This window comes from Charadrius vociferus, unplaced genomic scaffold (assembly GCF_000708025.1).
Source record: "Charadrius vociferus isolate BGI_N301 unplaced genomic scaffold, ASM70802v2 scaffold341, whole genome shotgun sequence".
NCBI classification, from domain to species: Eukaryota; Metazoa; Chordata; class Aves; order Charadriiformes; family Charadriidae; genus Charadrius; species Charadrius vociferus.
The window spans coordinates 3614243-3628054 of NW_009646847.1; the positions used below are offsets into that span (position 1 = coordinate 3614243).

Genomic DNA, 13812 nt, shown 5'->3' on the forward strand with positions numbered 1-13812 from the left:
CAGGAAGTTAAATAAATACACTAAAGAATTCATCAGAGAGCTAACAAAGAAGCAGCATGTAGATTAGCAGAACACATGCACAGTGCCCATGCTAGAATCCTGTTTTCTACTATGTTATCCATACGTGCAGCAAGAAAGCAAAGTTTCAGCATGCAATATATATACTATTAATAAATATTTATCACATTTTAGTAACATCACGGAAGGCTAATGGAACAGGTTAACTCCTTGGAAAGCAGCAGTGAAAAGAATAGCTTGTGCAAATCTCTTATTGCGATGCCATTAGGAGTCAGGACATTCAGAAAAGAAAGGTACCAAAGCTTCCTTTCCCATTCCATTTGAACTGATTGCCCACAATAGAAACAAACATTTCCTGTGACATTAGGTTGTCATCAGCATCTGTAATTCCCAGTTCACTCAGTCTTTTCTTGTGCATCTGGCTCTTTTTTGCAGAAGTAGCCCCGAGTTCATTTGCAATTTCATAATTGCCTTCATCTTGTTTTGAAATCTCAGCTCTCTCATAAAGGTCCAACTCATCAGTTATACATTCATGTAGTTCTTCTTGCCTGAAGGCCTCTACGCAGGCTGTCCCACCACCTGAACAGGTAGGCTGTGTATTCCCTAAGTCAGGAAACAGTAAGAATGTCATCAACAATAACGCAAAACAGCCAAATCATTTAAAACTCCTGGAATTAAATTTTCTTCAGTCTTAACATTTTCACCTCATCCCACTCACTTTTTGGATAACTACTTAACGATAGCTACATATTCCAAATACAGTGTAAGCTCCTTAAGGAAAACGTTTCTTCTTGGGATGACTTCAAGTTGCCAAGTGATAGTGATAGTAGAGAAAATTACAGTGCATTACACATTGCACTTAATGACAGTTCTTATTCAAGAAGACATAACCTGAGAAATACAGTCATCACATTTTATTTACTGCAGACAAAAAAAATTCTGTGCTGGGAGCACGTCTCAGCTCTAATGCACGAAAGAAAAAACGAGCAGAGAATTACCACGAACCAGACGAGCTGTAAGAGAAGTCATATCTGCTTTCTCGCTGATCATACTCTTTTTTCTGTATGACCCAAGGAGGCCAGTCATACAGGCTCTGCTTAGCAGGGAGCACAGAGCATTGATCAGGAATGTAACAACTTTGCAATGGAAGTGCACATACACCACGAAGCACAGACAATCACAGTAGTTCTCTGCAGCAAGTTCATCCTTTAGGAAATTCCAGTGTTCTGAGAGTTATGAAAATTTATTTCAGCTAAGTCAATCTTGACATTATTAGAAAATTTAAGACACTTGATTATGAGTTATGCAATCCAAAAACCTAGGTATACTAGATCTACTCGTTTTAGGAGTTTCTTCTAAGAAGACAAAAATACCTTTTGTTATCTCTGCTGAAGCATCCTTTACATCGGAGGGCATTGTTGGTCTAACCAGAACCACACCATATCCTTCATTATTATGGATCATATTATTGACCATGGTTATCTTGGGGATGTCATAATGTCCATCTAAGAAGTTCTAGAGCAAAGAAATGGAAATCCAACATGTTATGTCCAGCTAAAGGGATGCAAAATATTCCAGTTTTAGGTAGAATCAGCTCTATGTATTGGCTAGAATTTTATTATTTGCCTATGCAAGTGACATTGCAAAAGGCATTTTCTTTCTGGCAGATAAGAAACAAAACAAGTATACTGTTTTGATGGGGCAACCCAAGGCAAACAAGTACCATTATCATCATATAAAAGTTCTACCATAAGGCAGTAAGGTTATAAGCCAATCTAAACGCAAATTATTTGCATTAATTCTAGCAGCTATAAGCTTTTGAAAAACAAGTACATTGTGCCTTGAACTGACCTTTATAAGTATTCCCTCCTTGCAGTGGTGTATGCCGTTGTCTAACAGGGTGCACGTACTACCTGGATATATTTCCACACCAGCACCCTACAAGATAAAATTGACAGCCATTCACAAACAGTTCAGGCACATTTAACTTGACAACTCCATTGCAGCTCTTTGTGTTCGTCTACCAGTTTGCACAATGCAAAATTGTGTTACCACTCCAGCTTCACAGCTTTGTTAACCAACATAAGCAGCAATACTCAAGATTGAGGCCCCATGGATAACATTATTGCCACCAGTCCATAAAAGCTCTGGTAAAGAGTAACTGCACAGCCTTGCATTACTTTCTTGTTCTTTAATCATGCACCTCAGCATTCAAAGCCCCATCATTCTTGAATTGAAATGTCCTAATCAGAGTTCAATTCTGCGTTTATCATCCTTCTGTAAGAATCAACAGACAAGGCATCCAAAAAGGGCATTTAGTTTCCACAAAAAAAAAAAAAGCAAGGTTTAATGAGAAAATTATTTATGGGCACAGAAAACAGAAAATCACTTTAAATGTATTGCAAGACATCTATCAGTCCAGCAATGCAGCAACAATTCACAGATGTCCCCTGTCACATCATTTTCATATTATCACACACAAAATGTCATGAGACACTTCAGTGGATACTATTGATCCCAGAAATCTTGTAGCCTCCAATCTCTTAAACTCAATAACACGTAACTGCCCAAAATGAATTTTTAAAGGTTCTCTCAAGAGCGACAGAAGTAACCCCCTTACTGACTCAATTACTTCCAAGGAGAAACCTTTATTTTAATTTAGGAAGCAAGCCAGAGTTAAGAGTTTGTTTGTACCTTAGCACCATACAGATCTGAGTTTTTCATTACTAGCTCAGCTGATGTTCGTACTGTTATGCCCATCGTTTCACACTGTAACACACAATTCTCCAGGACTGTTTTCCCATGATGGACATCTACGTACACAGAAGACAAATATTGTTAAATGAATCAGTTATGCAAAGGCAAACTTCTCCTACAGATAGATGGGCTTGTAGCATTTTTGCAGTGTGATAAATTACTATTTTATCCACTTCAGGTTGATTCTACTGATTTGCTCATGCATGGTTTGAACTCATGCCATTTTTCTAATATAAGCAGGAACACCGCTGCAAGGGAGCACGAGTCAAAGATTTGTCTTAGAGGTTTTTTGGCTTTTTTTATTTTTTGAAAGTGACAACAACTATTCTTTTCATTACATTCCTAAGAGACTTTTGAATTAATAAGATATTAAATACGTGTATACAGATGTTAATAAACATTTTAACATGTTTAAAACCAAACATCTGTTTAATTACCACCTTCTGCAAAGACAGAAGGCCAGGGCCAATAAGCTCATTGGATACAATTTAGGATTATTTGAGCCTGTTTGAATGTGCTCTCAGCAAACAAAGTTCTAAACTACTTCTAAAGCCTGTACCATTCCTCAGTAGAGAGCTGTCTGGGTTCAGCTACAGCTGACTACTGCCATGGACATTCTTTTGTGGTAAGAAGAATTATTTCCTTTTCCAGGTAGTCTGACACAGGCTGTGCAGCAGTCAGAGTCAGGATGCATTAGCAGCAGAAAAAGGATCAAGTCAAATGATCTTATCCAAGTACAAGAATAAAACACAAGAGCCACAACAACTTGAAAGTAGAAAGAGTAGAAGTTATTTTGATGTCCACCTTATAAGCAAGTTAAACAAAAGGGGAAGCCTTGATATTTATACCTGTAGAGCTCCTCTCTGCAATATTTTGTTAAAACTAGTAAGCTCCAACACTGTGGCCCAGCTTTAATTCTAATAGTACATTATGAAAGATTCACAAAAAGGTCAAGATGCTTTTATACTTACTTAAAATCCCCTCCACAGCATCATGTTGCACTAACTTCAAACTGGAGATCCTTATATTGGCTCCTGTACAGTCAACAAAGTTGTCTCCTTTCCCTCGTTTTTCTATGACAATGTCATCTGGCAGGCCATAGCCTTAAAGCAGAGGTGAAAGATACAAGTTTGATGAATAACTGGTAATAGTCAGCTGCTCAGTACATAACAGACATTTAAATTAAGTAAGGAGGTTTAAAGCTTGAGGTCTAATATCTTGAATAGGATTTTCCATCCAGTCGCTAGGCTATATCTTACATCCCCTCTGTACCAAGGTACTGGCACTCAAAACCAAACTCAAAAGTTACCTTACTTGAATGACACGCAATAAAATGCAAAGTTATTTTAGACAGTTGAACAAACGGGTAACTGAGCTCTCATTTGCCAAGGTCAAAGTTCTCACTCCCAAAAGTTACAACAGAGCAGGGAGACGCAGTAATCAAGAACACGCAGGCACCTGCAGTCTGCTTTCAAAATACAGAAGTTCACTAGAGCAGGCAGAGGTTCCAAAGAGCATGGGGGAAAATGCAGTCATCACCACACCACAACACAAGGAAGCAAGTGCAAAGGACTTGATGTTGTTAGGAAGCTTCACTTAACTTCCCTATTTAAATGAAACTTGGGTCAAAATTTAATGTTCCTGCGTTACACGGGCTTCCAGATTAATTCAGATTAAAAAGAAACTTTCACAAGCATATGCCAACGTTGATTTACTAAGCCATCCGCAGTTGTCAGCATTCAACCACTTACAGGGAAATTTATGAGCATGTAAAGCTTTTATTGCTTGTCACTGACAAGAATCACGATAAGGAAAGCAATAATGCAATGTCTATTAAAGCAGCATGAGTCCTATCATTTTCTGAAAGCACACAGAAACTCAGATAAGAAGTGCCTGAGCAGGATGCTAGCTTTTAACCAAGTACATAAATAAATACTGTAATGTGTAAGTAGAAAGGTTAAAAAAGAAAAAAAAAAACATTGAACAAGAGTTGGCAGAAAGATTTAAAGACAGCAGATTTAATGCAAAGTTAAGTGATTGATACTATACTATCTAGAAATCTTTTCCCACTGCTACTGATTTACGGTCACTGCTGGAGAGGAGGTGGCATACGGCAGTTTACTTCCAGCATGTAAAAAGAGAGCACCACAAGACAGCAAATTGCAGATCTAGTTTAACTCACGCCACTACAGAAAGAGGTTATTATCCAAGGCAAGAAGAGAGTTTTAGGAATAACTGTCCTACAGACTACCTGCAGTTTTTCTAACCATGCCTTTAGCTTGCTTTACACTTCACCTCCGAAGTAGCAGCTCTAGCAGTAAGAAGGAAGTGGGTGACAAGACAAGGAATAGAGAAGGAAAGATTCACTCTGCTGTCAAGTGGCGTTCAATAAACAAGGTGGTCACGGCTGTACACCCTGCCTGTAAGCTAAGTGCCTCCACAGGAGCTAAAGGCAATTGTCATCTAGTAACACTGATCACAGATACTAGATGGGCTGATGCTACAGGTTTCCATCCAGCTTGAGCAACTACTGTAAAAGCAGAAGGGAAGTTCTCAGGTGCCTTTGCTACATGTTTTTGTCAAGTGTTAAAAGTTATCCTTACCATGATTTCCTGCAGCGGCTACTGCTTTAGCCTTATTTAGTTTTTGTAAGTTTTTATGCATCCCTGACTTACTAATCCCCATACTTTCAACCTCAGTACTGACTTGCACAGTGGCTGGAAAAACATAGAAGCTCTACTAAGCCAAGTGTCATTATATCTTTGATGAGTCACCCCTTCATCCAAAGAAAGCCACCAAACCAGCCAGCTACTCAGATTAGTGCCAGCAAGATTTTTCTTGATGCTTCTACTTCAAATGGTTTTGGTTGCTACTATTGCTATAAACACTTCTCTAACAAGAGTCCGTATAAGAAGCTTAAATACCCTTGCATGTATTCATTATTCAGAGTGGTTCATACTAAAGATACATATGTATATGCCTTGCTCCTTAAAATAGAGCAGCTCATCCTTTAATAGGTGTGCTGTTTCACCATTTGTATTACTGTTTCCTCAAAGCTAGAAACGCAGTTGTCATAAATACCACTCCACACAATTTTAGAACAATGCCATTTTTGCAGATAAATAAAGCACTTTATTGAGGTCCTTTATCCTGCAGGTTCATCATCTACCAGCACGCATATCTATATAAATCAAACATATACAAGAGAAGGGCGAGGAAGAAAACAACACTCAAGGGCAAGAAAAATAAAGTCCAGAACAGCAGGAAATTAAACTCCCAGCCTTCTTCCCATTAAGAAGTTTTGACAAGATAAAAATGCAGCTAAATAAGCATCTGAACAGCTGCACAAGCCCCAGTGACATACAGACTATTACATTGCAACAGAGCGTGCATGCCTAAAGCAGAGGAATTACATTGAGAAAACAAGAATTGGGAGGAAGAGAGAGCAACGTGTCCTAGACATAGCAGAAGTATTTAAAACAAGTATTTTGCAAGAAAAATGAAATTACATATGCTGTGTCTGTTTCTACAGAATAAATACACACATTAAATCAACAGCTCCCTCCTCTACCCATGTGCTTTACATAATGCAGATTCACATTGGCAGCCCACACACACACACATCACTTACATGCAATAAGTGGCATAAACTAAGTTCTAATAGCACTCGAACTTTCCCTTTGTATTCACCAGTGCTATTCTGGCAATGAGTCCCTGAGTATACCTCTGAAGCAGATTAAGGCAGATAAAAAAGAACAAGGACAACTCTCAAGTACTCTAAGTCACTCGATCTAAAAACTGAAGCCTCTCAGAATTACTTCTGTGCTTCCTAGATTTAAAAAAAAAAAAAAACCAAACCACAAAAACAAAAAAACACACAACACCACACAACCAAAACCAAGTCCCTCATGTTTCTGTTGAATCCGCTCTATTATCTATATAACCAGCATTTATCCAGACAAATAGTTAGGAGGAAATGATGAATTCACCATTTATCAGCAAAATTTGCAGTTTATTTGCAGAAGTAACTACGGCTAACGAAACAGCTTACTCCATCCTGCATTAGACATGGCTCTACGAGCAGAAATAGGAACCCTCTGAAGAAAAAAAGCAAATGTTCCTGCCAAATTCCGCAAGAAGTAAACCCTTATGCAGAGCTAGTTTAAAACACTTTGTTTTAAAGACCTTTATGCTAGCAAACCTTCTACCTTCTAGTTCAACTGAATCAGCAATGCAGAACACGCCATCTACAACATAATGACCAGGACAGATGATGACGGTGTCTCCTTCATAACAGGCATTTACAGCTGCCAATGGATCATTGTGAAACTGTAAAAGACGAACAATATAATCAGCTCCTGAAGTTTCTATAAAAATGGACGCATTTATGCCCTTAAAGCTTGCTTTTCAATTAAATGTTGCTGCTTTTGCTTGAAAGAAACCCCCTTTAACGGCACCGATAATACACAATTTCTACTTTGAATTCAAGAATAATAGCACACTCTGGACAAAAACAGCCTTAAAACATTCCTTTGATGTTTGTGTCATGTCCATTCCCCCATGAGAAAACTGGGGCAGAGAGACAGATTGAAGAGCATATGCACCAGAAAGCAAATCTCAATATGGCCTTGGTTCCAGGCCAACATTTGAATTGTGCCTGAAGTGACTTGCCCTGAATTACTGAAGAAATAGAAGACAGAAAGTAAGGAAAATAAAAACTACAAACAGCTCAGCAACTAGATTTGAGCTGGTCTGAACACTGACATAACCCTTTGCTTCTGGTGCAAGTCACCCGAAAACAGAGTTCAGATATTACAGTGGCAAATAGGGGGTCCACATGGTCCTTTTTCTTGCCCAAAGGAGGAAGACTGATATCCTTCACAAATATTACTGGGGAATTCTGTATTGAAGGACAAAAAAATAGTACAGAAAAATTGCACATTTATTTCTTCCCAGCAAATTCCAGGGTAAGCATAGTGAGAGCATTTTTCAATTGTCAAGTCAGAAAATCTAATTTATAGCCCAAAAGTTAATCCAGGACCTTTCCTGTGGCTCCACTTTGCCCATCTGTAATTCATGAACTTGATCAGAATACAGCAAGCACTCTCATTTGAGCCCAAGGCATCCAGACTGTTCTTAACTGCTGAAGTGGTAAGTCTTGCCCGAATTCACTAAAACTAAACGTAACGGCTCTAAAATAAATATATCTCCTACACAGAACTAAAGCAACAGAATGACATTTCCTTCTTCAAACTCTAAATCATTATCAGTAGCATCAAAAGACACAGGTATTTCAAAACTAAATATAAGTACCTTACCATATTTCACTATAGAATTGTTACAGAAGGCTTATCTCATTATGTCCTACACACAGGGAGGAAACTGCTTGTATAGAGTACTCAGCAGACACAAATGAATTAAAAGAAATTATTTGTATCATCCAGTTATCAATTATTGTTTAAATTATAGTACTTTTTTTGGACTGACAAAAAAATAACACCGTGCAAATGTAGTATCTTGCACATGATAAATTAACTTAGTCTTCCACATTGTTTCTTAAGGAGAACAAAGTATTAGTAGACAGACAATTCCTGCTACTGTACCTGTATTTCTAGCTCTTCGCCACAAGATTCAGGGCAAAGTTTGTCCCTTATCAATGACTGCAGCAGACTTGCCATCATGGTTGAGGATACAACATGGGTGATCTTGGTACCCGTTGGTCTCAGTCCTTTAGCTTGGAGACCACTGTATTTTTGGTAACCAAACACATACCTAAAACAAGGGCAACAAAGACGTGAGTTGTTTCTTCCGCAAAGAACGTCCATGTATACTTTCCCACATGGCCCTCCTCCTTGCACAAACCCACCAAGTACCTCAGCAGAGGATTCTCAATCAGTTTTAGCTTTTGTTTTAAGTGCTCTACTTTCTCATACAATTTTAGTCCTTCCACCATGGAGACATTTCCTACTTCTGAGTCCGAATCACTGCTTGATATGCTGTTCCTCACATTTAAAAACTTCCTGTAAAGCTCTTCACATTGAGACAACAAGTTCTGGTAATCAGCTACAAGCCCAGAAGGCACACGGTGTTCAAGGATGTCATAATGCCTGCAATTCAGAGAAAGGGGTCAGTATATTTTGCTTTTACAATATTGAAAGATTAAATGCAAACCCGGACAGAACCGGAGTAGTTCTGCATCAGTACTTTAGTCAAGATTTTCTACAGTCTGTATTAATATTGCTCAAAATTTTTGAAAGCAGCAAAACCAAAAGCTCTGAACAGACACAAACATATTACTTTCTAAATGGTTACCCATCCACATTGAAAAATTATACACAATTACCAGAAACTTGCTCTAAAACAAAGGCATAAGCACAGCTACAAAAAAATAGTAAGAATTTAGAAGAGAATTAGATACAAAGACTAGTCTGTTTTTAAGCATTTATTAGAAAAACTGAGAAAATCCTGTCTGAAATAGAAAAAAAAAATACTACAACATGAAGTCTCTATTAGCAACAATCTAAACAACTACCTGGACAAAACCACAGAATGACTAAGAAGGAATCATTATCAGCACCAGATGAAGATGTGAAGGCACTGCACAGTAAATTTTGCACCATCCCAAGAGTATTCTCTACAAATTAAATTGCAGGCCAGAAAATGCCAGCCCAAAGTCGCATTGCCAAAGTCAGAAAGATGAGGACATCTGCCAGCTAGACGGTGCCAAGAACTCCAGGGCCAATCATGTAAGACCAATCATGGTCACTACCAAAAAGCTGGGCAGCAATTAATGATACAAATAAAACAAGATTTAATTATCTCACACCATTTTTGTAGGGCATCAACAGAACACAGTACAAATAGCTCTATTCAAAAGGCTACACGAAGTAAGGGCAAAGATATTCCCTCAACTTTCAGAGGTTCTTTACAGGGTGGACTTAAAGCATTCTGCAAAGAGCAAGAAAATACGTAGTCAAAGCAGTCACTATCTACACAGTTCTGATAAACAGGATGTACAGAAATACAAAAATCCTCACAAAAGTTTGGCAATGGGGTTATCAGAGGCAACAGAGTAAGTCGATGCAGTGTGATTAACAGCAAGAGAATTTATACCAATATAAAATATTTGAAGGAAACCGAATGTCGGACATAATTTGGCCTAAAACACATACTCTACATTTTAGAGCTGGTCACTATGAAAGTGCATAAAACTAACTTGTTTTTCAAGCTTTAGTTAAACAGTTCATACAGCTTTACTTGCCTCAGAAGACTAGTACAACCTAATACACAGTGTTAAGATACTGTCTGTTCTCATTAAAACAGTGCACACCAGAGATCTGAAAAGTTTAAAGCATCATATGTTTCCATGCATTGAAGATTAATGTTATTTCTGAGCTGACACATCCATGCTTAGATCAAAAGCAGATAGCACCAACATCAGCGTAGCTTAGGACAGCTTTTGTACGAAGCACGATATGGGAGAACAAGAAACAATAACATTTACTTTTCTGCTTGAAGACATTGTTTAAATATTTTGGATTCTCACTAAAATGACTGTAAGGCCATGCACAGTGTTAAAAAAATAACGAAAATATTATCCCATGGCACATCATTGCATTCTGGTTTCATTCCATGCAAAGTCTTCATAATGCTAAAAACCCTCAACAACAGAATAGCCATTTGCTGGAACCTACAAGTATAAACATTTCAGAAACATAGTTTTCATATATAACACTTCCTCCTAATTTGTATGATCTCAGAAAAATACAGGCATATCACAGTCCTCAAATGTCACATTGTGTCCTGTTTGAATGAGAGGGTCGCAGCCACCTTTCTAGTGTGGGTAATTATGCTAATTTTCTTTGTAAAGCACATGCTATATTCTAGCCCATGTTATACTGTATTCTAAATATCTTCTCAGGGTAGTTTATAAATGTTCACTGATGTAGTTACCCAGCATCATAGCAGTATCAAACCTGGATCTGAATGACACACAAACTTCCAGATACTCATGATGCTAAGTTATAATAAGTAAAGAAAAGGAATTGAAAAGTGACAGTCATGAAAGACATAATGAACAGATACTGCGTCAATTCTCAGAGGAAAAACTACAGTAAAAATCACTTTTCAATATTCATTCCAGGTACATTTTATGGTGTGCTTTGGTTATTTAGCATCCTCAAAAATATAACCAGATTGTGCCCTTGTGCACCGCTTCAGTTCCATATGGCTGGACAGCATTAAAACCCTACCTTCCTTCAGAAAACCTAAGGCCGACTAATCCCACTACGGAAAGAAATACACATATCCCTCCTTCAGCATGACCAATTTACAAGTTTTTGTTTACATTCAATTCCCTTCTGGTTCTTATTCTATGCCCAGAGGTATCAGAGCATCCTACGCTAGCTATAATTAGGATTGCAATTCCTATGCCTGCAATTTGAAGGAGGCTATAGCTGGATTTGGAGCGCCATCTGATGGAAGGTCAAGGATTACAGGGAAAAACTGAGGTTTCAGAAATCAAGTGGCAACCTCAGTTGCCCCATCTCTCCCTACAAGATTTTGAGCATCAGACAGTGAACGCTGCCAAAAAAAACCAAAACCTTGCTTTGATTTACCAGTGAACAGTTTTATCTGAAATCTATTTGTTTGTCACAATTCTCACATAACCCTTTCCCGTGGTTACACCCTAATAATATCAAAGGTTCTCCTACAATCTCAATGTCACTTACAATCTCAGTCGAGGCTCAACGCATCGCACAAAGTAATCAAAGTCATCTTCCTCCTCCTCATCCCAGGTCCTCCAAATGCACTGGTAGAAGAACCTTTTGAAGCAAAGCAAGCGTTTAAACACACAAAGGAGGCCACATTTACCTGAGCAGAGACAACAGCACTGGAAACACAAATGTAATCAATTTGAGAATTCATCTCAAAGCATCACCTCTCTCCAATTCCATATTACCATGCTGTAAACTTTTCAGTATGCACAGAAGTTATCTTTCTTGTCTGTTGTTTAACTGCATGAAGAGTTTTATTTTATTTTTCTAAGTTCAAAATTTGTAACAGCCAGAGTTTCACTGCCTTTCATCAAAAGAGACTGAACAGCTAAAAGCTGGATTTGAAAACAAGACTTACAGTCAAGATCCTGAGACTTTTCAGTTGTTTGGTTTTGACCAGGCAGCCTTCAGCTAAGCTTTCTTTTCCATAATGAGTTTTTCCCCTCCATCATTCAAGCTTAGATCTCTATTACTGAGCACTGCTCAACAGAATGAGTCTCTCCTCCTCTTTTCCTCCCGCACCCACCACTTCGTAAATACAGACCATTCTCTAGACAGGAAGGTCATTCCTCCTATTTTAGCTTTTCATCCAGTCCTACTGCCTATTTGTAGACAGCTTTCAAACAGCATGCAGTACATGAAAGCAAAGGAGATGGAAAAGAGACACAGAGAAATGATCAAGAAAAAGAAAATAGAAGTAGCAAGATCTGAACAAACACCTGAAGAAGAAAGAGCAAATTTAGGGGAGGCAAAATGCAGAAAAACAGAAGAATGAGGAGAAAAAAAGAAAAAAAAATCCACCAAAACGTTATAGAAGAGAAAGGAACACTGCACTAGAGCCAGCAACGGCATATAGCCTAAGGAAACATGGGGTGGAGAAGAGAGAGAGAGAGCAACACAGACACACACAACCCTTTTGACACAAAAAGCAGATAATATCTGCAGCTAAATGTATCTTGTGATTGTGCGATTACTTGTAGCTGCAGAGGACACCACAGGTTTTCTTTGTGACCAGTCTCCTCATAGTACCGGTCATCAAAGTTACTTTGGAAAGCTTGGTTTGTGGAGCTGCCAGCATGCCTACAAGAACTTGGGGCACCACCCATTGGATACTACCAGAGTGCAATTGTTCAAGACAAAAATTAAACCTTGAGCATTTTCTTACCTGACATGCTCTACAGCTAGTGCTGTCTGATCAAACTCTCCCGACTCATCATACACAACCCACAGCTCCTGCAGTGGTATCTGGCGCTCCTTCAGCTCCAAGAGCTCCTGCATACACTCCAAGGTAAAGGTGCTAACCCGCGACTCGCACAGGAAAGGCTCACTGAGTTGCACAACTGCTTTCAGAGCCGAGTACTCCACATCAACAACCTGTTGGAACAAATAGTTCTTAAGATTTCTCTAGGCAGAACCTTAGATGCAGCTGAGGAAGGCTAACATGAAAGGCGTAAGTCAGCAGGCCATAATGCAAGTGCCACTTGACCCACACAAACCAATGCATGTGGCATAGTACAGCAAAGGCAATCCATTCAGCTGAAGTGACAACCCCAGAATTAAGCTTCTCAGAACCACACAGGTAGAGCCTTTCCCACATTCAAAACTTCGTTCAAATCCCTCATAATACTCCGGCCATTAAGTTGCTTCCCTGGTTTGGTTTTTTGCTTTGTTTTTTTTTAAGAAACAGGCAAAAGCAGTATCCCCAGACTCAAATAAATCAATACCTTACAGTTCTCAGGGACCACTTTGGGGCTCATTTTGTAAAGTGCCCTCAAGACAAACAATCCAAAGAGGTAGTCTGGGCCACTGAAAACCATTTTGTTACTAATTGGGCTGAAAAGCGGAGGGGTACAAAGTTTTGCACTTTTCAAATATATAATGGAACTCCCAGTTTGAACATCCAAGGTTTGCACGAAGACACACGAGTTGGACACTGGGAGACCTGGAAAAGGAGTGTCCCAAACCAGCAATCCTCAATGGGTCTGTGACAGGAGTATACAACATGGAAGAGCTATTATCAGTACCAAAGTGGGCTAGAAGGAAGAATTTTACTGATTAAAAACACTGTCAGGTGATCAGAGCCTGATATTTGAAAAGACATTACAACAGTCAGCTCTGGTCCAAGTACTTATCCCCTTTGTGTCCAGAGAGTTCTACCTCACGGCTCCAACTTGGTGTTCCTCCTGCCTGTTTCAAGCAAGGTGCCTTTGAAGGCATTGCTTTGATTTAGGAACAGCCCTCCCACCAAAATACTCACAGT

The 13812-nt window shown here is 38.9% G+C and overlaps 1 protein-coding gene across 1 annotated transcript in view; it reads right to left on the reverse strand.

The window, feature by feature from the left end:
• Window positions 1-298: 298 nt before the first annotated feature.
• SHCBP1 (SHC SH2-domain binding protein 1) overlaps window positions 299-13812 on the reverse strand; it is a 17074-nt gene continuing 3560 nt past the window's right edge. Inside the window, exons 4-13 of the mRNA XM_009894094.1 lie at window positions 12718-12926; window positions 11508-11600; window positions 8649-8882; window positions 8379-8547; window positions 6984-7104; window positions 3747-3878; window positions 2713-2831; window positions 1870-1956; window positions 1392-1533; window positions 299-621 (exon numbers count right to left, since the gene is read on the reverse strand). Of these exons, the coding sequence (XP_009892396.1) occupies window positions 299-621; window positions 1392-1533; window positions 1870-1956; window positions 2713-2831; window positions 3747-3878; window positions 6984-7104; window positions 8379-8547; window positions 8649-8882; window positions 11508-11600; window positions 12718-12926 (1629 nt within the window). The remainder of the gene's footprint in view (window positions 622-1391; window positions 1534-1869; window positions 1957-2712; window positions 2832-3746; window positions 3879-6983; window positions 7105-8378; window positions 8548-8648; window positions 8883-11507; window positions 11601-12717; window positions 12927-13812) is intronic.